The sequence below is a fragment of the Mus musculus genome, chromosome 12 (assembly GCF_000001635.26).
Source record: "Mus musculus strain C57BL/6J chromosome 12, GRCm38.p6 C57BL/6J".
NCBI classification, from domain to species: Eukaryota; Metazoa; Chordata; class Mammalia; order Rodentia; family Muridae; genus Mus; species Mus musculus.
In genome coordinates this window covers 110,273,425-110,296,572 of record NC_000078.6, presented here as the reverse complement: position 1 = coordinate 110,296,572, position 23,148 = coordinate 110,273,425, and the positions used below count along the sequence as shown (strand labels likewise).

Here is a 23,148-nt window from a genome sequence, read left to right as displayed (position 1 = left end):
GAAGGAAGATGCCCACTGTGCTGACAGTCAGCCTGTGACCGAGAATGAGAGGCTATGCTTTATTCTCTCCAGCCATAGTGGTGATCTGTGTGGTTACACCCACCGTTTACTGCACACTGGGACCTCTTACAGGTACCCGCTCACCCTGACCTCATTCAGCCAGGGGCAGGCAGTACTGAGCTCACTGTGTCTGTGAGCTCACTATATTATTGTGTCCCTGATACTTTTCATCCAGAGTCTGCATGGGCATGCCTTCCCAAAGCTAAGGGCCAAGCTGCACTTTGCCCCCCTCCCCCACCCCTACCCCAGCTCTGCTAATCTCTGCAGGCCACTATGGCCCCGGAAGGAGTCATGAGCCCTGGCAGGAGTCATGAGCCCAGAGTTTTGACCCTTCATCTGCACAGGGCAGAAGCTGGAGCTGTGGCACCCATCACATGCTTGAGGCTTGGCAGAGAAGGGGTTTCCTCACCCTCCTTGTGGGTACCTGATACAAGCTCACCCAAGGGCAGGATGCTCTGGGTGTCAATGGAAGCAGCCCTTATAGAGTGCTGAGGGTGGACTCAAATACACCTCAAGGCTCCAGGACTCTGATGTCACTCACTACTGCCCCTCCCTTTTTATTTAATTAAAAAAATTTTTTAATAAAAAATTTACCTGGGCGTTGTTGTAGAAACCCAGCACCTAGCTCAGGGCCAGTGAGTTTGCCGAGGGTGGCACATATTCTAACAAGGAAAACATTAAGCCCTGGGCTTTCGGTGCCACCAGGGCTATGTGTGGCATACCTCAGACTGCCATGGGATGACGTGAAGAACCAGTGCTGAGGCCTTGCACCCTGGGTTCTGGCTCTGCTTTTGTTAGCTAAATGGAGGAAATATTCTGTGCCTCAGTTTCACCACGTGTGGTCAGGCCTTTTCCTGAGCACCCCTGGGAGGGTATCTTGGGCAACTCTGTGAACTGCCACACAGTGCTGCTAGCCCTGGAAGGTGCCTAGACTCACCCTGGGTGACCTCCCAGTCTGCTTGCCCCGGCCCTGCCCCTGGGTGATACCCTGGGTTAGTTGTGTTGTCTTTTGGAGCAAAGACACAATTTGACAACAGCTGAATGGGAGGAGTCCCTGGCCAAGGCCTGGGGGTGGGGGTGGGGGGACGGAGTGGGGGATGGGGAGGGAGGATGAGCAGATTCTAGAAATTTTTTTTTATGGTAAATTATGAACCATTCCAAACATACAGAGCCCACATCCACACCCACTGTTTAGAATCTGCAACGGAGCACCACTAGTTTTGGGTCTTAAAACATGAAATAAACACTGGGTCTGGCTGGGTTTCCTGGTCCTCGTTCAAACTTCCTCTCCTCCTCCTCTGGGCGGGGGGAACCCGGAGAGGGCTTCTGTCTGTCCTGCATGCCGTCTGCGTGTGCAGGCTGACACGCGTGTTCACGACCACAGAGTATTTTGTTCACCCCCTTTCATGCCTTGCCTTTCGGCTTCTCGTGTCCTCGACTAAGGAGACAGTCGCATGGCGTCACACCAGCTGTCTGAAGCTGCGTGCTAAGAGGCATTTGGCCCCAGGCCCTCCTCTGGCAGCCACCAAGCTGCTTTTATATCTCACTGGGTTTTCCTCTTCCAGGCATATCGTGTAGACGGAGTCCCAGACATCTACCTAGTGTCTGCAAGCCCCCTCCACCCCCCGCCCCCCGAGTGTGATGAGCTGATCCAAGCTACCTACCCACGGGGCTTCTAGAAAGGGTCTCAGGGCACACAGTTCACGGTGGATTTACTGAACCCCTGGAGATTCAGAACAATGTCAGAACTCATTTTGAGGGGGTCTCTTTTTTTTTTCTCTTTTCATTCCCCTGGAATGGGTAGGGTGACAGAACAGACAGCCAAGAGGTGAGGGCCACGGGAACCACCTCATTCATTCTCTTGCCCCTGTGGCTGACTGGGCTCAGCTGGGTTTCAACCTTCCTAACGCTGCAACCCTTTAATACAGGTCCTCATGTTGTGGTGACCCCCAATCATAAGAAAATTTCCTTGCTACTTCATGACTGCAGTTGTGCTACTGTTATGAATCGTAATGTAAATATCTGATATGCAGGCTATTTGTTCTGTGACCACCCCCAAGGGAGTCATGGCCCACAGGTTGAGAACTAGTGGCTGAGGTGGCCAGGTCTCTCTCCTTCATGTGGCCACTCCAGCAAGGAAGCTAGCTCCATACGTTGTGGCTCCAATCCCCAAAGCAGGAAGTGAAGCAGAAAGGGCCCTGAATTCTGTCAGCCTGTGTCTCTCCTGGTTGGGTGATGTATCGGCCGACTGAGAGCCAGTCGGGATGCAGCCCACACTACAGTGTGGTCACAGGGGTCGTGGTTGATCACAGCCCCTATGGTGGCTCTGTGGGCTTTGGTGGCTTTGCTCAGCTGTGTGTATGACTGCATCCTGGGATGCTGTCAAGGCTATACCTAAACATCTTTAGTTGGGAGCTCCCAGCAACTCAGAGGTGTCTGCTCCAGCTTCCATGCGTGAACCCTGAGTCCCCATCAGTGCAGAATCCCACAGGATGTGGCCACAGTTGGCCCTCCCTCTGATGGCCAACTGTGACTTCTGATGAGATGGTGACTTCTGATATTACTATGATGAGCTTGGTGTTCTGAAACAAGACCAAGGGGCTTCTTTAGTTCTTGTGGTCCTGAGTCTCGCTGCCCCATTCCAGGGACCCTGAGATGCCCTTGAAGACTTGGGAAGAGAAACTTTTCTTTCCTCTGATCTCTCCCAACATCTAGAGTCTATTGGTCATCTGGGATGACAGTCTTTTCCTCCATCCAGGGAGCCAGACCGAATAACCTCTTTCTCCCCTGACCCTCCCTTCCCTCTCATGAAGAACTTTCTGGATAACTCCTCATCACACTTGCAAGACCTTTGCCATGAGATGTCACAGTCACCTATAGCTCCTGGGTATGGGTATTTTTGGGAGGGGGGCAGAATAGCTTTGCTGGCCATGGGAGGTAGGTGGCTCATCGTGTTTGTTCGTCAACCCCTTTTCTATATTGGGCAGCTTCCAGCCTAACTGTCCTTCTCTGTGATGTCATGCTTGCTCCATGCATCCTCCCATTGGCCCTGTGTACTACAGGGCTCTCACTATCAGCCTTGCCCTTCTGTTTATGGGTCTGTTTTTTTTTTTGGACAGGATCTTACCCTACATCTTAGGCTGACTTTATAACTATGATCCTCCTGCCTCGGCCTCTTGAGTGCCTGGATTATAGATATGTGCCATTGTGCACAAAGGACAGCTTTTTGTTCCGCTTTATCTGCCGGATGACGGAATGTGGCATCTCTAGCTAAGGGTGGGAAGGAGATTAACCACGGGACTGTTTGCAGGAGGAGTCCATCGGGCAGGCCTGGAGTCTGGGCTGATGCCATGAGGGAGCCATGCCTCCAGGAGCAGGAAAGGAGGCAGAGAGCTGGATGGAGAGCTGTTAGCAGGTACTGTGGCCTTAGGTACACAGCTGGGCTGCAACCATGCGGATGGGGACCAAACTGTGCCTCTCCTGCCTCCTGTCTCCTACCTCATACCTGACCTCCTGTTAGCTAACTCCATCCTCAGAAGCTACCCGGGCAGCCTGTGGGCTCCACTCCCAGGACAGGGAGCAGGCTATCTCAGCTGACCAAACCCTAGAGAAACGGGCACAAGTACCAGTAGATATCTTAAATTCGACTCTAGAAAATGCCCAGATCTTTCCCTTGCTGTTTGTGTTTTGTGTTTTAGAAAAAGGTGTGTGTTTGTGTGTGTGTGAGTGTGTGTGTGTGTGTGTGAGTGTGTGTGTGTGTGTGTGTGTGTGTGTGAGAGAGAGAGAGAGAGAGAGAGAGAGAAATTCAAAATATACAAAACCATCTACGCAGGTATGAAACCTTACAACAAATTAATTAAACATTTGTGTATATGCATAGTATGTATGATAAAATACATACACCATAAGATTTACTTTTTTGTTTTGGGACAGGTCTTATGTAGCTCAGGCTAGCCTTAAAATCCTGTTCCTCCTGCCTCTACCATCTGAGTGCTGAGGTTGTAGCTCCCCCCCCCCCCCCATGCCTGACTATGGAACCTCAGGTGCTGATCCTCGCTATATGCCTTGTTCTCTGCTGTGTGTGCCAGGTTAGGTTAGTCGGCCCACGAGCATCCAGGGGCTCTCCTGTCTCAGACTTCCCTCTCCCGTAGGGAAGTTGGGATTACAAACACTCATGCTGTACATCTGGAGTTCATACAGGCTCAAGGACTGCAAACTTGGTTCTCATGCTCACACTGCAAGGGCTTCCACCCCCGGAGCCATCTCCCCAGCCCCAGATTTCCTGTTCCAGGCACATACATTGGTAGGGCAGGCACCTTCACGTTGCTGCTGGTCTCCAGGAAGGTTCATGAAGGCTTCTTCTTCAAATCCTACTTTTTCACATCCCCCAGGGCTGTTTCTAGCTGCAGTCTGGGGACTCCCCCAGATTATGGCAGAAATGTCCGAGTGTGTCTGTCCATGCGACCTGGGATTCTTTGTAGGGTGGTGGCCAGGTTCTTAGAGTAAGCACCCCAAGTGAGTAAGTGTGTGGTGTTTTTGTGGTAGAACCCCAGAAGTTACACTGCATTGCTCCTGCATACTAGGTATCTCTAGGCCATCCCGGAGGTCAGCTTGCCTCTGAGTAGAGGACACAGACCCTAACATTTGCCAGGAGAATGGTAAGCTCACACCATGGGAAGAGCATAGTCTCTTCCAGAAGGAGACCTCTAGCCTAGCCTATCTTGCCCAGGGAACCATCATTCTGCTTCCTGTGAATCTAATGATTTTGAGGACTCACATCAGTGAGAGCGGATAGCACCTGCCCTTTGTGCTTGGCATATCACACAGCATCCTGTCCTTAAGGTCCATCCATGTGGCACATGGTGGATCTTCCTTCCTTTTAAGGCTAAACATTCCCCTGACTCTGCAGCACTGTGGGTACCCAGCCACCTGTTGACGGGCACTGTGTTGCTTCTGTATCTATCATGAATAATGCTGTTATGAGTACAGGTGCTCAAATATTTCCTTGAAACCTTTCTTTGAACTATTTTGGGCTTGTGTCTGGGATGGAATTTGAGGACTCTAGTTATTTGAAGAAGTACCATACATTTTGCCAGTGGCTGTGCCTCTTGACATGCCCACTAGTAGTACACAGGGGTTGCAGTTTCTCATGTCCTTGGCAGCATCATTGGGTGGAGCCAGTGGATGTGTGGTTCCTTCTCCTCGTGATGCATGGATACGCTTGGCCTCCACCCTCCGAAGAATCCCAGGTCACATTCTGACACTTCTGTCATAGTCTTGGGGAGTCCCCAGCCTGCAGCTGGGGGTATGAATAAGTAGGATGTGGAAGGTGATTCCACCTGGTACTGTCCACTGAGCTGCCAGAGAGACCCCAGGTGAGGACGTGCCAAACCTTCTGGAGAACCCATGTCAAGGTCACTTCAAGTCCTAGGTTGGAGTGACAGTCACATGACACGCTGCCTAAGGTTCTAGCGTGATTCTCACCAACCAAAGTTTATCTTTTGCTGATGGCTCTCTTGAGGTGGGTGTGGGCTCCTAGGATGGGATCTGGCAAGCCTTGTTCTCTGTGGAGATTGGGTAGTTCCCAGCTCTAAGTTACTCTACATTGTGTGCGACTGGCATTTCAGACTGTACCTTTCCCTGAGAAACTCCATTTCCCAAGCAGTTTTGTCTCCTTTTCGAAGATGGAGAAGCATGGTGCTCCGGGTTGGCATGTGAACAGGAGTGTCTGTTCAGCACCAACTGATAGATGGCATGTTCCTGGGAGTGGAGAGAGTGCCGCTCTGTGGATTTATCAGGGTCAAGTGAGGCTGGAGGAGCACACGGTATGTGACCACACCACTGGAACCTGAAGTTTATTGGACACAGTAGCAGAAGAAAGTGTGTAAGAAGAGGACCTGGTATTGAGATGCTGACGGCCTCCACCGACCTATGGTTGGCTGTCCCTGGATTTCGCCTTGGCTTGGTCTCTGCTGTTGAGGTGGCTCGCTATTCACCCATCTGTGCCTGCCGTCCATCTGTCTGCCTGTTCCTTCCTCGTCTGTACCCTCGCTCTCAAACCTGTAACAGGCAGTGGCCTGACTCAAAGCCACAGCATCTTTTACGGCATCTTCCCAGCGGTTTGGGGTCCTCATCCTCCATCTAGAAACTATCTTGTAGCTCATTGGTTTCCGAGCTTTGGCTTCTCAGGCATTTGGACCTCTCTCCCTCCTGAACTCTTTGTAGCCATTCTGAAACCTACACGTGCACACACGCACACACACACACGCACACACACACACACACACACACACACACACACACACACACACACACATGCTCACACACACATGCTCACACACACGCACACACACATGCATGCACACATACACGCATGTACACACACTTGTTATATTATGTGTACCATTTGCTCTGAGACTTAATATTAATAATTAAGGTTTTAAAAACAGAACCTGTGTGCTAGAACAGCATCTAGCAAACTGCTGCCATTGAGACTGCTGTGCCACATGAATGTATATTGTTCTTCAATAAATTCTGACATTTTAGAAATATGCAAATGTGTTTGTCTACATTTCTAACAAAGTATGCTCACAATATCTCTGCAGAGCAGGACTCAGGGCTGGCACAGTTCCATTCAGATGAGCCTACATACAGCTAAAAGAGCTAGTTTCATTTTTAAGACTGGAGAGATGAATGGACAGCTCATGCTGACACTGTGGTGGTTAATAGTTCGTCTCCACAGAGGGCCCAGATAACTCTTCTCCATGGATGTCTCGGAGCACATTTCTGGATGGGCTCACTCACGTTTGAATTTGTAGGCGGAGTGAAATAGATACCTTTCCCTGGGTGGCCTCACCCAGCTGCCTGAGGGCCTGACTGGAACTGCTGAGCAAGGCAATGCTCATCCCTGCTTCTCCCTGGGCAGGGCACCAGTCAGCAATGAGGTACCTGATAATGCAACCTAAAGGAAGAAAGGAAGTAAGGAAGGGAGAAAGTAAGGAAAGGAAGAAGGAAGGAAGGGAGGAAAGAAGGAAGGAAGGAATGAATAAAGGAAGGGATGAAGGAGGGAAGGAAAGAAGGAAGGAAGAAAGGAAGGGAGGAAAGAAGGAAGGAAGGAAGGAGGAAGGGAAGGAAGGGATGAAGGAAGGAAGGAAGGAAAGAAGAAAGAAAGGAAAGAAGGAAGGAAGGAAGGCAGGAAAGAAGGAAGGAAGGAGGAGAGAAGGGCTTATTTTGGTTCATAGTTTGAGGGTGTGGTCCACACTGGGGAAGCCACATGGCAGGAGTGAGAAATGACAGGTGCCATTGCATCTACAGTCAGGACACAGAGACGGACGGACAGATGCTGGTACTCAGCTCAATGGCTTTTTCTGGTTCAGTTCAGGACCCAAGCCCATGGGATGGAGCCACTCACCTTCAGTGTGTTTTCCCTCTGCTGAGAAACCTCTGTGGAAACGTCCTCACAGATGCATCCACAGGGTTGACTCATTCTGGATTCCAAGCAGGGGCTGGACTTGCACGGGGACTCACAGGCTCAGCTCTCCAGGTCTCCAGCACGTGGAAACCAGATCAGCACCTCCCATGCACACCCCGTGCTGTTGCTTTGTAAGGTGAAGTAGTTTCCCTTCTGCACTGCTTTCTTTTAATTTTTATAAAAAGAACTTTTACAGTTTTCAATTTTGATTTTTATGGGTTTTCAGTGTGTGCAAATACGTGTGTCTAAGTGTTTGCGTGTGTTTCTTTCTTTCTTGTTTATTTGGTGTGGTGGTTTGAATATGCTTGACCCAGGGAGTGTCACTATTAGGAGGTGTGGCCTTGTTGGGAGAAGTGTGTCACTGTAGGGGTGGGCTTTGAGACCCTCCTCCTGGCTGCCTGAGGACAGTCTCTCCTGTTTGCCTTTGGAACAAGATGCAGAAGTCTCAGGTCCTCCTGCACCATGTCTGCCTGGAAGCTGCTTTTATGATAATGGACTGAACCTCTGAACTTAAACGTCAGCTCCAACTAAATGTTACCCTTTATAAGAGTTGCCTTGGTCGTGTGTATGTGTGCATGTGGGCATGTGTGTGTGTCTTCCCATGTGCCAGTATGTGTGGAGATCGGCAAACAACTTGTCATAGTCATTTCTCACCCAGGGATGGCACTCAAGTGGCCAGGTGTCTTAGTCACTGTTCTACTCCATGAGCATATGACACCATGACCATAGCAACTCTGACAAAACAAAGCATTTGATTGGGGCTGGCTTACAGTTTCAGAGGCTGAATTCATTATCATCATGGCAGGGAGCATGGTGGCAGGCATGGGATATGGTACTTGAGAAGTAGTTGAGAGCTACATCCTGATCCACAGGTAGGCAGGCAGACAGAGGGAGAGGGAGAGGGAGGGGTAGGGGTTGGGGAATGGGGAGGGAAAGGAGGAGAGAGGGAGGTGAAGGGGGAGAGGGAGGGGGGAGGGGAAGTAGGAGAGGGAGAGGAAGAGAGCAAGGACACACCCACTCCAACAAGGTCACACCTATATGATCCTGTGGGGGGTCATTCTTATTTAAACTATCACACCAGACTTGGTGGGAAGCGCCCCTACCCACTGAGCTATCTTATCAGCCCAAGATAGTGTGTGCTCCCAACAGTTACCCAGGGATGGATACTTTGATGGACCCTTATCTCAGGTACTGTGAACAGTGTTGTTGCAATGTGTACACCGATGTCACTGCAATGTACACACCGATATCTCTGCATGCAGGGACTTTGTTTCTCATGTATTCACACCTCCACCCAGGATTACTGGGTCACAGGGTGTTTCTGTTCTTAACTCTTTGGGGAATCTGCTTATTGTTTTCCTCAATCCACAACGGAACAGAACTCTTTCCTCCACACTCTCTCCAACATCTTTGTCTGATCAGTCGTGTGTGTGTGTGTGTGTGTGTGTGTGTGTGTGTGTGTGTGTGTGTGCACGCACGCGCACATGTGTGCACACATGTGCTTGTGTATGTGCTCGTGCTGCACAACTTTAGGTGTTGTTTTTCAGGAGCTGCCTCCCTCCCCTTTAAGACAGGATTTCTCATTACCTTAGACCTCATCAAGAAGGTTGGGCTGCAGGACCAGAGGATCTATCACCTGTGTCTGCCTCCTTAGCACTGGGATTTCCAAAGCCTGCCCCTATACCTGGCTTTTCAACATGGAGTCTGGGGAGTGAACTCAGTTCCTCTCTAGACTTTACCAAGTAAACTACAACCTGGCTCCTGATAGCAGCCTTTTTAGCAGGCATGGGCTACCATCTCCCTCTGGTTTGGGATCTGCATTTCCATGATGATCAGTGATGCTGAACATCTTTAGAGATGCCTCGGGGGGGGGGGGGGGGGCATTTGAATATCTTCCTGCAAGAGATGTCTACTCCAGTCTGTATTAAGTTGCTTTGCTCACTACTGTAACAAAATACCCCGGAGAAGCAGGGTAGGGAGGAAGGGTTTATTTTGGTTGGAGTTTTGAGGGCGGGGTATATCACAGTGAAGAAGGCATGGCTACATTGTATCTGCACTCAGGACACACACAGAGAAGGACACTATGCTGTTTGCTTTCTCCTTTTTATGCAGGCTGGGACCCCAGCTCTTGGGACAATAGTACCACCCACAAGTCTGAGTGAGTGAGTCTTCTCTTCTCAGGTAAACCTCCTTGGAATCACTGTCAAAGACAGCTCCAGGGGCTTGTCTCCTGGGTGATTCTAAATCTAGCCAAGTTGACAGTCACAAAGGTCCTTTGCTCATTTCAAAATCCAATTGTTCTTTTTGCTGTTGAATCGTTGAACTTTCTTATATGTTTCAAATATTAAAAATATATAACTTGTGATGATATATTTACCATTGTAATTTTTAACAATACTTACTTGTATAACTTTTAATTCATTCTCTCTCTCTCTAGTTGTGCAGATGTCAGTGGAGGGTAGAGGCATCAGACCATGTGGATCTGCCATTACACATAGATTGCTGTGGACCACCTGACGTGAGTGCTGGGAACTGAACTTGGGTCCTCTGGAAGAGCAGCAAGTGTTGTTAACCATTGAGCCTTTTCGCCAGCCTCAGTTTTTGCTTCATAAGCCTTTGTGCAGCTTATAAATGCTCCTCCCGCCTCTTCCTTCTGCTGACAGCTTTCTTTGCACTAGCTTTTTATTTAAACCGTCTCCTTTGCTTTTTCTTCTTCTGCTGCCTCTGGCTTCAGGGTCTTCTCTAGGAGCCGAGTTCTTATTCTATACTCTGTGTCAGTCTAGCTCTGTTGGCTCTGTTTTTCAGAACCCAGACTAATGCTAATATACAAATATAGATACATTTATATCCCATGACATTAATGTAATAGTAACACTGTCTGGTTAATGGCAATACATTTCACAAGGAGTAAAACGTTGCCTTTTGTTTCTGTATAATGACATAAAATAGCAAATAACCACCATGACAAGTTGAGGCACTTTGTGAGGGAGGACAAAGTTTGGATTGTCGGTGACACTCTGTTTAAAGGGCAGGGGGTCTTGCTGTTTTGCAGGGGACTCTGTATCTGCCGTGGTCATTCTTTCCTGGGTTCACATTCCCACACGCAGTCTCCAGAGAGTTTGGTGTTCTCTGCCAATTGACAGGATCTAGTCGCTTGCTTCTGGGAGACTGGAGGTAGAGATCTTCTGGACTGTGATGTGAAACAACCAACTTGAGATGTCCCATTTCATTTTGATATCAGGTAAACATTGAAGTAAGGAATCATTTTTAGTATAAGTATACTCCAGTATGGGATGTACACTTGGCTAAACTACTGTTTTTTTGTTTAGCTAAAATTTAAATTTAACTGTGTGCCCTGTTTGTTATTCATCTCCCTCCTTCCCTCCCTCCCTCCCTCCCTCCCTCCCTCCCTCCCTCCCTCCCCCTCCCCCTCCCCCTCCCTTCCTTGAATCCTCCCTTTCCTTCTAGCCTACTGGCCTGCCTGCCTCCCATGGGCACCCCTTCCCCAGGCCTGCACCCACCATCACCAGCCACACCTGTGCCTTCCCCATGCCCTTCCTTCCTGGACCCAGGCGACAGCTCCCATTCCTGCTGTTTTTAGTTGAATTTTTCTGTCATAAGAGCAATAGGAGTTCACTACAGAAAAATCACAGGCTACAGATAAGCAATAAGAAGAAAGCAAGAAAACAGTCAGGATTCCGCCCACACAGAGTGGAGTACTGTGCCTACCTCGGGTAGCGTTTTCTAGAGCTGTGTGCACACTCGTCTTTGCAGATATTTTAAAAAGAACATTAAACTCAGCGCCCCAACCCAGACTCGTGGCCCTGGGGGTCTGATGAAGGAGGAGCAGATCTTCAGCCCCACCTGGCCTCAGCCCCTGTGGGGAGGAGCCAGGGGTTAAACCCTAGGTGTGGGGGATGAAAACCTTGGTCAAAGCCACTTCTAACCCTGGGGCAGCTGGAGCAATGTGCCACAGCTGGGATAGGAGTCAAGGAAACTGGCTTTGGCTGGTTAATGGACCCTTCTTACCCTGTCCTTATATGGCCTTTCCTCTGTGTTCCTCTATATCCTAATCTTAGGAGAACTTCATCAGGTTGGATTAGGGCCCACCCTAATGACCTCATTTTAACATAATCACCTCTTTCTAGGCCTGATCTCCAAATAAGGTCATGTTCTAAGAATCAGAAGGTGAGGTCTTTAGTATAGGAATGTAGAAGAAGGTAACAGTCCAGGCCCAGACATCCTGCCTGGCCCGGCACACTGGGCCTCACTTTCTTCATCCAGGAAATGGGGCTGTGGTCACATTCATCATGTCACCAACCAGAAGGTCTTCAGAAGCGTTGGCTTTGTGCCCAGCCCTGAGGAAACCCCCTCGTGGGTAGAGGAGGAGAGGGGCCTGGCCTTTGGTACCCACCTACTCCTTTACTTCCCTATATACTCTCTTCCTTCAGGTCGGCCCAGAGTAGAGCTGAGGAAATGGAGATGCCAGCTTCTCTCGGAGCCCAGCATCCCTCTATGGCGGGTGGAGAGATATGCCCTACCCCAACTTAACTTCTCCCTTCTAACAAGTGCCCTTTTCCCTGTCTGAAGTTCCTGTCCCCAAAGGCTCAAAGCTAAGGCACCCCTCCCACTCTGCAGCCATGCAGCAGACATCTCTCTGTGTGGATGGACTTCAAGCTCCTTGGCTGGGCTTTTTCTCCCAAGGATGCCAGCCCCTCTTTCCACACATTCTTGGGAAGACCCCTGCCCTTACAAGGCAAGTGAGACCCGCCTTTTATGACCTCTTTAACAGCTTCCTCTCTTCCTTTCTGTTGGAGGCTGGACTATATCTTTAACTTGCCCTGGACCTCTGGGAATCTGAGGCAGCAAAGAGGCTGGCAGGGGGGAGGGGGGAAGAGGACAGTCAGAAACCTATGCATTGCCACCGCCCCCATCCTCAACGAACATGAAGTTCAGCATTTCTTGAGGACGGAGCAGAGTACTGCCTCCTGGGGGAGGGGCAGTTAGATGCCAGGATGAATCCAGTCAGAGTCTGCAGGCACAGACCTGCTCAGACCAGATGGATTGTCAGTGGTGGGGGCTGCTGGAGGGAAGGGCCTGAGAGAAGCATGTGGGGTGGGTGGGCGGTTATCAAACCCAGTTATGGAAGATGCATCCCTGAGTGGCATGCACAATAGTGGTTATGCAAAATGGACCCTTCAAGGAAACACCCCTGGTGGGTCACAAATGCTGCTCTTGACCTCAAGGAAGAGGGCTGAGACTCAGGTCAGGGCTTGAAAACACTTCCATTTTTGACTTCCCAAGAGTTGACTCGCTTGCATTTCACATCAGGGTCTCTTTCTCTCTCTCTCTCTCTCTCTCTCTCTCTCTCTCTCTCTCTCTCTCTCTCCTCGCTCTTTCCTTGTCTTTCTCTCTCCCTCCCCCTCTCTCCTCCTCCTTCCCTTTCTTCCTCTCCTCCCCCCCTCCCTTGCTCTCTGCCTTTGCTACCCCCCACCCCACCCCAAGCAAGTTGCAGGACACTTCCCTCTTTCCCTGGGCAAAGCATACACTGGTATTTTTGTTATGCTTATTCTATTTCAGTTCTTCACATTATCTGACTGGAAGGGATACATTGACTTCACTGCCCATTGCTGGGTCCTGATGTTCAGTCAGAAAACTACCCTCAGCCAGCGCCCTGCGTTCCTCTGTCTGTTGCTGTCTTTAAAGTTCAATACGGAGAGTAAGCTTGGGTGCCATCTCTGTGTTTTCTACTTAACAATAAAGAAGGGGGGGGCACATCAGGAAAATGCAAAACAATTCCAATCAGATTGTCTGGAAGGCAGTTGAGCAGCATGCTGCAAAGCACACATATCTGTAGCTGGTCCCCAGCGCTGACTTAGCGATTTCTCATTAGGAAGTGTGCCATGGGGGACAGGGGCAGAGCGCTTGAAGGCTGCTCACCCTCATTTTGTGGACATAAGGGAACCATACCTAGCTTTGGGGATGCCCATCCAGGCTGATATCTCTGGCTCTCCTGACCATGTGCTGTGGCACGGTTCAAACCTCAGTCATTGATTCAGAACTGTGGCAGGAGAGGCAGGGTGGGCAAAAAGTTAAAAGTTGAACTTCACAGGCAGGATCTGCCTTTGCTTTTAATGATCTGTATTTACACCGTCACGTCATGAGCAGGGAGGTAGTTACCGCTACTAGGTTGGTTTTTTTTTTTTTTTTCCTTCTGGCTTTTCTTTGTTTTCTGTAATAAGCTCACATTATTTTAATAAGAAAAGGTTTTCCTCTTTTTTTTTTTTCTTCAGGAAAGGAGGTGGGGAGGAAGAGTGGAGGAAGGAAGAGAAAGGGAAGGGAAGGAGGGAGGTTGAGGCTTTTTGGAGGCAGAGTCGGGCTTAAGAGGAGGGAAGGAGCCTCTGGGGTGCTCGGTGCAGATCTCTCCCAGCTGTGGCGTGGACTCCTGGGAAAGCCCAGTGACCTGAGAAGGGGTTACTCTCTGCGCCCTAGGAGAACCCTCAAGTGGCCAGTGGGGACCCGGATTAGCCGCCCCGAGCCTTTGCAAGGCAACTGTGTTCTTAGGGCGGGTCCTGCCCAGCTCCAGGCAGCGGCCTTGCTGCTTCTCTGTGTTTATTCTTCCTGAGGTTTCGGGATGAGAAGTGCGCGCGGGGGGGTGGGGGTGGGGTGGGGACGAAGAAATACCATCTGTGCTGATTTTTTCCCTTAAAAGTTATTTTTCAATTGAAATATTTTCAAAGCAAAAAAAAAAAAAAATCACCGATGTTAGGGTGTGAGTTCCAAGGGTTTTTCAAGGAGGAGCGGGGCGGGGTGGTGGGCGGAAGGGGAGGTGCCCGTGGAATCGGGGGATGACCTGGCTGGGCAGGGACCTGTCTTCCATCTATCCAGTCCCGTCCCTACTTTTCCACGAGCACTATGTCCCAAGATGCGTGCCTCACATCCTTCAGCCCGCCCCTCATCCCCCCACCCCCCACCCCCCACCTAGTCTGAAGGCCCTGGGCTAGCTGTTCTTTCATTCCCAGCCTCAACTCTGGCCTTAGGCCCCCTTCTCTGTTCATCTTACTTTTTCTGCTAAAATGTCATCAGCAAAACGAGATGCGGGGCGCACTGATCTCTTGTGTTCTGGGAGCTTCCTTCAACTCACTGAGCTGTATGGGGAAAGATCTAGGGCGAGCTTAGCGCTCGCGAGCGCCTGGCCATGGCTGCACAGGGATGGGTGCCAGCCGCCGCGCGACCTCCCTCCCCACCTTCCTCCACCCACATCTTTCTCATATTCCTTCTCTCCTCTGCTTTCCACCCCATAGCATGGTGAGGGGTGGGCGGCAGTGAGGTTTGGCTGAGGCTTGGTAAGCGGGTGTCCCGGGCACGAGAACACCCCAAGCACCCCCCCACCCAGATGTGGGAGTTGTGCCTGAGTAATGGAGACACTGGCCCTATGCGCCTTTCTGGTCGTACCTCCCAGCAACCTGGAGGAATGGTGGTAGACAATTCCACAGGTGCGACACTGCTAAGGAGGGCTGGGCCAGGGGTGCAATGGTAACCCAGGGGGCGAGCTTGGAGGTCCAGTCTCGCCTTACACAGCACCTTTCTCCCCATACCACCCAAAGCTGGGAAAAGTTAGACAGCGCTAAAATTGTCTTACTGCGCTCGCGCACCATAGCAAATGATCACCCCATTGCCTCACCAATCTCCTCATGGGTCTCTCATGAGTCTTCTTCTGGCCTGAAGTTCTCTGCGCAGGTGTGGCACGTGTAAGTGCATTTGCCATCCCAGGGAAACTCCTTCCTCCTCCGCCCATCTCCAGCCCCCCCCCACCCCTGCAGGACCTGGGTTCTTTCCCGTCCCTACTTTCCCCTAGAGTCACTATGGGGATGCCAGGGAGAAATTTGTGTTTAGTTCTTTTTGGTTTTTCAAAGACACGAGAAAATAAACGGACCAAAGGCAATCAGAGCAACTTCCTTCAAGTCTTTATTATTGTAGCTTAAAAGTTTATACACAAGGAATGTTTCCAACACAACATTCACTGATTGGTCTTCACCCCGCCCCACAACCCGCGCTTTCTGCCTAGGACTCCCAAGTTCTTCCCCTTCTCCTTGTCTTAGAACTAATCCCTTCTCCAAAAAGTTCTCGCATCCCTCCTGGGGACCTGCGAACCTCGCAGATTGATTCCCCAAGCCACTTCCTTTGGTCTCGAAGTCCATCCCTTACCATGTCCCTCTTCCACCCCTTTTTCGACGGTTCCCTGTGGAACCCAGAGCACTCTCCCCCTCTTACTTTAGGCGCTGTTTCGAGCCTCTCTGCAATTCAGAGCCGACCCGTGGTCAAGCCCAGTTAGAGGCGGTTCGTCATCAGCAGCCAGGGCTCCAGCGCACCCAAAGCTAGGCGGGGAAATTACCCTGCCCACCCTTTCCCTATCTCGAGCCCCTCCCCCAACCCAGGGATAAGAAATAAACACAAAAGCAGCAGGACTCCCTGCGCTCGACAGGTGGGTGCCAGGCAACTAGCTAGAGCCTGAGGCGCTGCTGGAACCCAGCTGCGCTCAGGGCGCGCGGGCGTGGCCAACAAGTCCGAGCTGTGAAATGCTGGGGACTTTCGCGCTTTGCCGAAGCAGCGCTGGAGACCTGGTGTCAGAAAGTCCAGCAGGTAAACTCCAGCAGGGACAAAGCTGTCAGTTCGAGCCACAGCAATGCTCCTGAGAGCAAGCCAAAAACGTACAAAAGGGAGTCACTATAGCAGAGTCTCAAGTTAGCCAGACTCAGCCTGAGTTCTGTGGCTGTGCTCATCTGTGTCATGGGGATCCCCCACAACCTTTGACTTTCTTTGGAGCATTTGCACGTGGGCTTCGAAGGCCCAGGAGACCCGGCCCACCAATTCAGTCACTTGTCCCTTGGTTATTTAGAATCGATGTGGCCTAGTACCATGCAACTGTTCATCATAGCGCTCCAACCAAGTGCGCAACTCAGACACCTGGTAACCGTCGGGGCCACGGCCTCCCTGGTACATGATGGTGCCACTCTGGATGACGTAGAGGCGCTCAAAATAGGCACCATATGCGGAACTGCTAGAGTTGGCCATAGTGTCCAGGACCAGAGCACAGCCAGGTGCACCTTGTTGTAGTACTCTCGCTGCGCTGACACGGTCCTCCAGGCTGCGGTGCTGGGGGATGACATAGGGTGAATCTGTGGTGACCCAGCCGTCGGATGGGTGGGCTTCCTCGATGTAGATGATAAGGAAGTCAACGTCGCGCTGGTACTTGGTGACCAGGCGCTGGAAGGCGCTCATCCGCGCCATGAACGGTGGTCAGGTACAGCTGCCAAAATTGAGCACCAACGGGCGGGTCCCTTGTGCGTAGTCGAGGATGCGCTGGCTCTGGAAGCCATCAGGTCGGACAACCTCCGAGTTGGGCGCTGGGCCACCCTCATGGGCTTGCTTGAAGAAATCCAATTTCTGGCCATGCCACACGGCTTTGAGAGAGGCCAGGGTGCACAGACGGTTGTCGTCTGATACGCATATGGGCGGGTCGTCAGGGGGCATCTCCTCGCCTTCACTGTTGAGCTCTACTTCGGGCTCAGGGTGGTCAGGATGGCGACGGCGCAGGAAATGCTTGCGGATGCACAAGAAATCTAAAAGCCAGAGCATGAAGGCCGTGCCTAGGAAGCGCGGGAACAGCACGAGGCACGAGGCGGTCTGGGCGCAGAGCCTCAGCGAGTGAAGCAGCAGAGAGCGGAGCATGGTGGCCGCGGGCCCCGAAGCCCCCGGGGGCCCTTCACCTTCTCCGACCACCAACCTCGAGGCGGCCTGGCGAGGCATCTGGTCCTCGGTGCTCTGGGAGCTCAATTTATAGTCAAAGCTTGAATTGGCGGGAGACTCCACCTCCGACCGGGGCCCGCCCCCTTGCAACTTGAGCCCGGAGGGATCACCCAGAGGCGCGGCCAATGCCCCAGAAATCTTGGGTCGAGGGCGGGCGCAGGCTGGTCGAGGGTGGAGCGGTGCGTCCCGGGGCTGGCAGGGGCGGGCCTGAGTCCCGCAGCCCGCTCTCAGGGGCGGGGGACCCCGAAGCCGCTGTGTCCAGGGACTAGGAGCCCGATCTCAGAGCCAAGCAGTCAGTGGTGGCAATGGTGTAACCCGCGCAAGCGCCTCGCACCTCCTAGGTCCCAGCGGGCGGGTCCCAGCCCGCGCCCTCTTCGCCGCGCACCTGAGCTGAGTTCCCCGGCGGCCGCAGCGCCGCGCCGGAGCTCCGGTTCGCTTCCCGCGCGCCGCCGCCAACGCCGCCCACGCTGCTGCTGCTCGTGCGGGGTCGCTGCCCAGGTACCGCGGGAGTCCAGGTCTGCGGCCGCCGCTCGGCCGGCCCCCGGCTGCAGCCCCGCCGGGGACGCGGGCCCGCGAGGAGGCAACTTTGGGTTCCCGCCGCCTTCCCCGCTCGCCCGCGGGCGCCGCTCGACTGCCGCAGCCCGTCCGCCCGCCTCCCGCGCGCGCTCACACTCGCGCCTCGCACACGGCCGCCCCCCGCACCGCCCCGCCACGCACACCGCGCTCCGCGCCCCCCGCCGCTGCCCGAGCTTGCCGCGCGCCGCCCCAGTCCGCGCCGCGCCCGCCCCGTCCCATCTCGCTCCCGCCGGACGCCGCGGTTCCCGGGTCAGCTGCCCCTCGGCTCCAGCCCGGAGGTGCCGAGGGCAGGGCCCGCGGGTGGGCTGGCGCCCAGCTCGGGAGACCCGGAGAGTCGCGGCAAGCGACGCCGGGCCTCGCCCTCGGCCGGCTCCGGGACGCCCTGGGCGCGGGGCGCTGCGGGCGCGGGGCGCGGGGCAGCGGGCGCGGGGCGGCGCCGGCCCCGGGCGGCTCTCCCACTAGGGGTAGCTGTTGCCTGAACGCGGGAGCGCTCCCCTCTCGCCGCTTGCCTCGCCCGGCGCAGCCCCGGCCGCCGGGCGCACCCGTCCCGTTCGTCCCCGGACGTTGCTCTCTGCCCCGGGAACGTCGAGACTGGAGCGCCCGAACTGAGCCACCTTCGCGAACTCGGAGCGCGGCGGCCCGACTCAACCGCGGAGGCGCCCGGACGCGTAAAGTGCGTACTTTCAACAGGGAACGTGTGCTGAGGCTTTTTAGGGGTGCGGGGCAACTCCCCAACAGCGTGGGGCTCTGGTCGGCTCTGCCACAGCGGCGCAGACCTCCTAATCTGTCTCTGCGCGTGGCGCACTGCTGGAGACTTGGGTTCAGGGGCGGCGGGGCTGCTTGACCTGGGGTCCTCGAGACCCTAAGCAAGTTCCACTTTAGATACACCTCACAATGACCCCTCAGGTCAAGGCCTCAACCCGAAGGCAGCGCCTAAGAATCGCACTCCCTAGAATGCTCCAGCACTCACAGGGGCCTTCTCTGGGGTAACGGGACCCCAGCCGGATACTACAGCTCCAGCTGCTTGCGTCCCATGCATCGCCCTCTCGGGAGAGACCAGCTACCTAACTTTCTCTACCAGAGACCGCGCTGGCGTCTCGGGAGGGTGAGCACAGTCAGACCACTTTCCATTAGCCATGGAACTTGTCCGGAAAAGTCGACCTCAAGTAGCCCAGAGGGCGCCCAGGTAGGCGCCCGCCCTCACCACCTGGTTTCTGCTGTCCTGGCAGGATGCTCTGCCCAGGGAGTCCCTCGGTCGCGGGACCTGTGGCCGCCAGAGCAGCTGGATCTGGAGTGTGCTGCCTGTGAACAGCCTGTGAAAGTGGCTCTTCTCCCTCTGGGTCAGAGGATGTCTCTGCTCTGGGGGCAAGGGAGTAAACATCAGCACTTCCCACCTGAAGGAAGCCATCAGACTCCTTTGCTGTTTCTAGCACTCTTTGTAAGGTCTTTCAGGAGGACTTCAGAAATCTCCCTGAACGTGCCTGGCTGGGGGTTCCACTCATGGTTCTATCCCTAAGCAGGGCTCCTCTGAGCTTACAGATCAACCCCCCCCCCACTCTCTTTCAGACTTAGGTGGTAAAGTGAGAAGAGACTCTGGCTGGAGAGTCTGAGAGACAGATTGGGAGCTTCTGGGCGCTGTCTTGGGTAGAGCAAGAGATAGTTCTCTTCAGCCCAAGATCCCCTCATCTCTGGGAGATACCAGTCTAGGGCTTGTGTCCTGCTTCTTCCTATAAGGACCTGGGACAGGGATATGAGGCCGATCCTCCCCTTCTCGCATTATGTGTGTAGGTGCATATGCCATGTGGCAGCCATAGTCTGGGACAGATAGAAGTCCTTCTGGTCCTGCTCTATGGGACCAGTCACCCCTGAACATCACCCCTTTCTGATATGGGACACTTGGGAAACCCTGCCATCCACATTTCTGGACAGGGGCGGGTGTTGTGTGGGAAATAGGCTACACCCCACACCTCAGGATTCCAGAGCCTTGGATGAAGAACCCAGGCCTTCGACTTCCCTGGCATCCTGTACAGGTGAGGAAAGACCCAAGGGGTGCCAGTGATTCTGGCTTTGGGGACACATACCTGGCTTGACAACCACACCAGTGCTCCCTACCTTTCTGCGGTTCCTCCTCATCTCTATTTTCCTCCCCAGTCCTCTTTTCCCATGCCCTTCAGGGGAGCACCCCTAACTAGCTGTAGTTCTCAGCCTTTCTACCAGTTACTTAAACTATCTTGTCTTGTCCCAGTGGTCTAGAACATGAATACTGGCCCAAGGCCAAGACTCTTCTGAAATCCATGAGGGGTGTAGGCCTCAGTGGACCTGGCAGATTTGGGAAGGGACACAAGTTGGGGTACTTGTCCTGTTTCAAGAGCCGGGGTGGGATGGTATGCTCTGGGCTCTCCTGCCTGCTTTCTCCCAGCTCCAGCAGAGGGCAGACAGGGAGAGAAAGGAGGGATGCACTGGGCTGGGTCCATTTGGTATCTTGGACCAACTTGGTGGAGGAGGAGGGCCAAGGTCCTGGCATGACTGAGGAGGACTGGCCTTTGGCCAGTCTTCCACTCCCAAGATTTGGGTAGTAGTGGTCTGCCAGGGAAGGAGTGCTTAGAGGGCCTGACACTAACCCCTTCATCTCCTAGCCTCCGGGTGGGGTTGGTGTGCAGTGTGTGGCAGGCATAGTCTCTGCCTCCCATTCCCAAGGCTGTCAGGAGACACCCATGCAGGTTGGTGGGTCTTGCCACTGGCTTCTATGTCTCCCAGCCGGGGTATTTCCTACGCACTCAGAAAAGATGGCCCAGCCCCTAGATTTAGAGAAGAGCATCAGAGAATAACAGTCCTGTGCCCTGGGTCTGACCCCATCTCATCATGCCCTGGTTACATGGGCTCAGTCTTCCTTGACCGTCACTCCTGTCGCTCTTGGTCTGCTTCCCCCACCCTGGTCTCTGGACACTTGAGGTTTTCCTTCCTCTGAACTTCCACCCATGGTGTTCCTGTTGCCCTTCTCTTTCCTCCCTCCACCCCTATAGTCCTCCTGTTCTTCTAAAGCCCTGGTCTGACCTGGCCCCACCCTTCCTCATACAGGGGAGCCCACTTTCTGCCTGGACTCTTCTTGAAGGAGCACACTCCCTCTTCCTGGCCCTTCTTCCTCAGTGGCCAGCAGCCTGTTCAGCAGATGCATTTCTGTGTTTGCCCAGCAGACCTCCCAGGCTGGCCCAGGCGGGATCCCTTGGAGAGACTTCTGGGAGGGGCCCAATAAAGCTTTGTGCAATGAGAAACGTGTACAGTGTGGACTTACTGAAAACCGGGTTTGGGGAGAATTTCTAGATGTGTCGTTCTGCCCTCTGCACACGGCGGCGGTAAGCAAGCAAGGTAGGACATGTTGGTGGCAGCAGGCCTGAGTGAGGTCATCTAGGACTGGCTCCGTGGAACATCCCCTTTTGGGTGTGGCATCTAACGAATATGCCCTCCACCTGCCCACTTTATCCCGGTTCCTTTTCTAGGCTGTGCACCGCTCCCTCTGAAAGAGGTGCTTAGCCCTTTCCACTAGTTTGAGAGTGGTCTTTGAGACACGTTTTCCCACCTCTGACTCAGGCCAACTAAGGTGGGCACAGAAATACTCTGAGGAGACAGGGTGGCCAGTAGCTCAGTGATGATCTTGGGCTGATCTTGGAGAGCCAGGGTCTTAGCATCTTGTCAATGTCTTCCTCAGATGTTGCTCCACAGATGTAGAAGGTTCTAGACACCTTGGAAGGACTTGCACTGCTCTTGTCTGCTACTCTGGGGTCCTGTAAAATCCTACCTGTCCCCACCATCTGGCCATTTGCCTCCAGTACTGTCTTACCTGACCTTTCCTGTCTTTCCTTGAGGCCCCGCCCCCACCCTGCAGCCTAACTTAGGCTCTCACTGGGTCCAGACATAAGTAAGCACTCACTGTGGTCTCTGGTATTCTGCTAGCCCTGGGGGACAGGACAATGTGGGTACCTGGGTCCTGACTGGTCTTGGGATGCAGGACTATGCATACAAGACAAATCCTAGCCTACCTGGGGGACTATCTTCTTATATTTCTACTGAGGCTCTCTGGAAAGAGTGGTGGGTTCACCAGCAGCAGACATTGAGTCCCAGGTTCCTTTCCTTATGGCAGGTCTAACATATGAACACATTGAACCACCATGGCACGGAACAACTATGAAGGAACATGGGTGTGCATGTGCACATACGGGTGAGGGTGTGTATCTATATCTGTGATGGTTCACATGGAGTTCAGTTTCTTTCCCACAAGGTATCACAAGTGAGATGAAAGTGTAAACACCGAAGTCAAGACGCCTCCTGTTCAGGGACAGAGTACATCCACAGCATGGGCTTCTCTGAGCAGAGTAGATGTAGATTATCCCTCAATGCTGTTCTGGATATGACAGCAGAGGAGCAGTGGATGAACCAGGCTGCCCAACTGTGCCCATGCATCCCTGCAGGCCATGCTGGTCAGAAGCCTGGTCCAGGCACTGAGGCTCAGAGTGATGAAGTCTGACTCCTTGAAGCACCTTCATCTTGTATGAGTTTATGGACCACCGGAGGAGAAGGCTCATGGTGCAATGGACATCTGGAGGGAGGGGCATCCTTCTGAGATGTTTATCCTTTGGGGGAAGACTACCCCATCACCCCAGCCAGACTGGTTCTTGCTTTTGCAAGTGGAGTGGTAGGTGTATACTGGTCTTCAGGTGTCCCTACATGGTGGGGCCCTGGGTAGGAGCATCATGTACTCACAGAGAGCTCACGAGGATACACAGTGAGTTTCCTGCGTTGGGTGGTATCCTGGAAAGTTGCCACAGGTGGAGGAGTAGCCCCAGCATCTTTGTGGCTCTAATTTGAAGCGTGGAGGGCCTTCTATCTTGGTGCTCTTTCTTGGAAAGGGATCACATACTCTGGCTCATTGTTTCAGGCTTACAAAAGGTTCCTGGATATGTACTGGGGCCAATGACTGTGGACAACTTGAAATGACAGGAAGCATGAAGCCATTAGTATCTGTGCTTTGGTGGAGAAGCCAGCCAAACTGTGACAGCCCCACCAAGGGGTGATAGGTTCAAAGACACTGTAGTAGGCAGGTGTAGAGCTTGAAGTTCAGTTTCTTGGTGATTGGCATTTCTAGGACTCTTGGCCTGGGTCAGGACGTAAATGCCAACTGCCAGGGGCTATCCCCTAAGGGCCAGGACATCTTATCCAAGGGGACACTTGTTAGG

The 23,148-nt window shown here is 53.1% G+C and overlaps 1 protein-coding gene, 1 long non-coding RNA gene and 1 other non-coding gene across 3 annotated transcripts; 2 read left to right on the top strand and 1 right to left on the bottom strand.

Moving 5' to 3' along the window:
* Nucleotides 1-15,475: 15,475 nt before the first annotated feature.
* On the bottom strand, nt 15,476-17,343 carry Dio3 (deiodinase, iodothyronine type III). Its single transcript, NM_172119.2, has one exon. It carries the CDS (start codon nt 17,339-17,341, stop codon nt 16,427-16,429), a length of 915 nt encoding a protein of 304 aa, NP_742117.2. The 5' UTR covers nt 17,342-17,343; the 3' UTR covers nt 15,476-16,426.
* A 1,100-nt stretch (nt 17,344-18,443) lies between these two features.
* Nucleotides 18,444-18,525, top strand: Mir1247 (microRNA 1247). Its single transcript, NR_037204.1, has one exon. It is a non-coding gene; the product is annotated as a microRNA 1247 (primary transcript).
* On the top strand, nt 18,505-21,189 carry Dio3os (deiodinase, iodothyronine type III, opposite strand). Its single transcript, NR_002866.2, has 4 exons — nt 18,505-18,590; nt 18,824-19,022; nt 19,147-19,947; nt 20,996-21,189. It is a non-coding gene; the product is annotated as a deiodinase, iodothyronine type III, opposite strand (long non-coding RNA).
* The last annotated feature ends 1,959 nt before the right edge of the window (nt 21,190-23,148 follow it).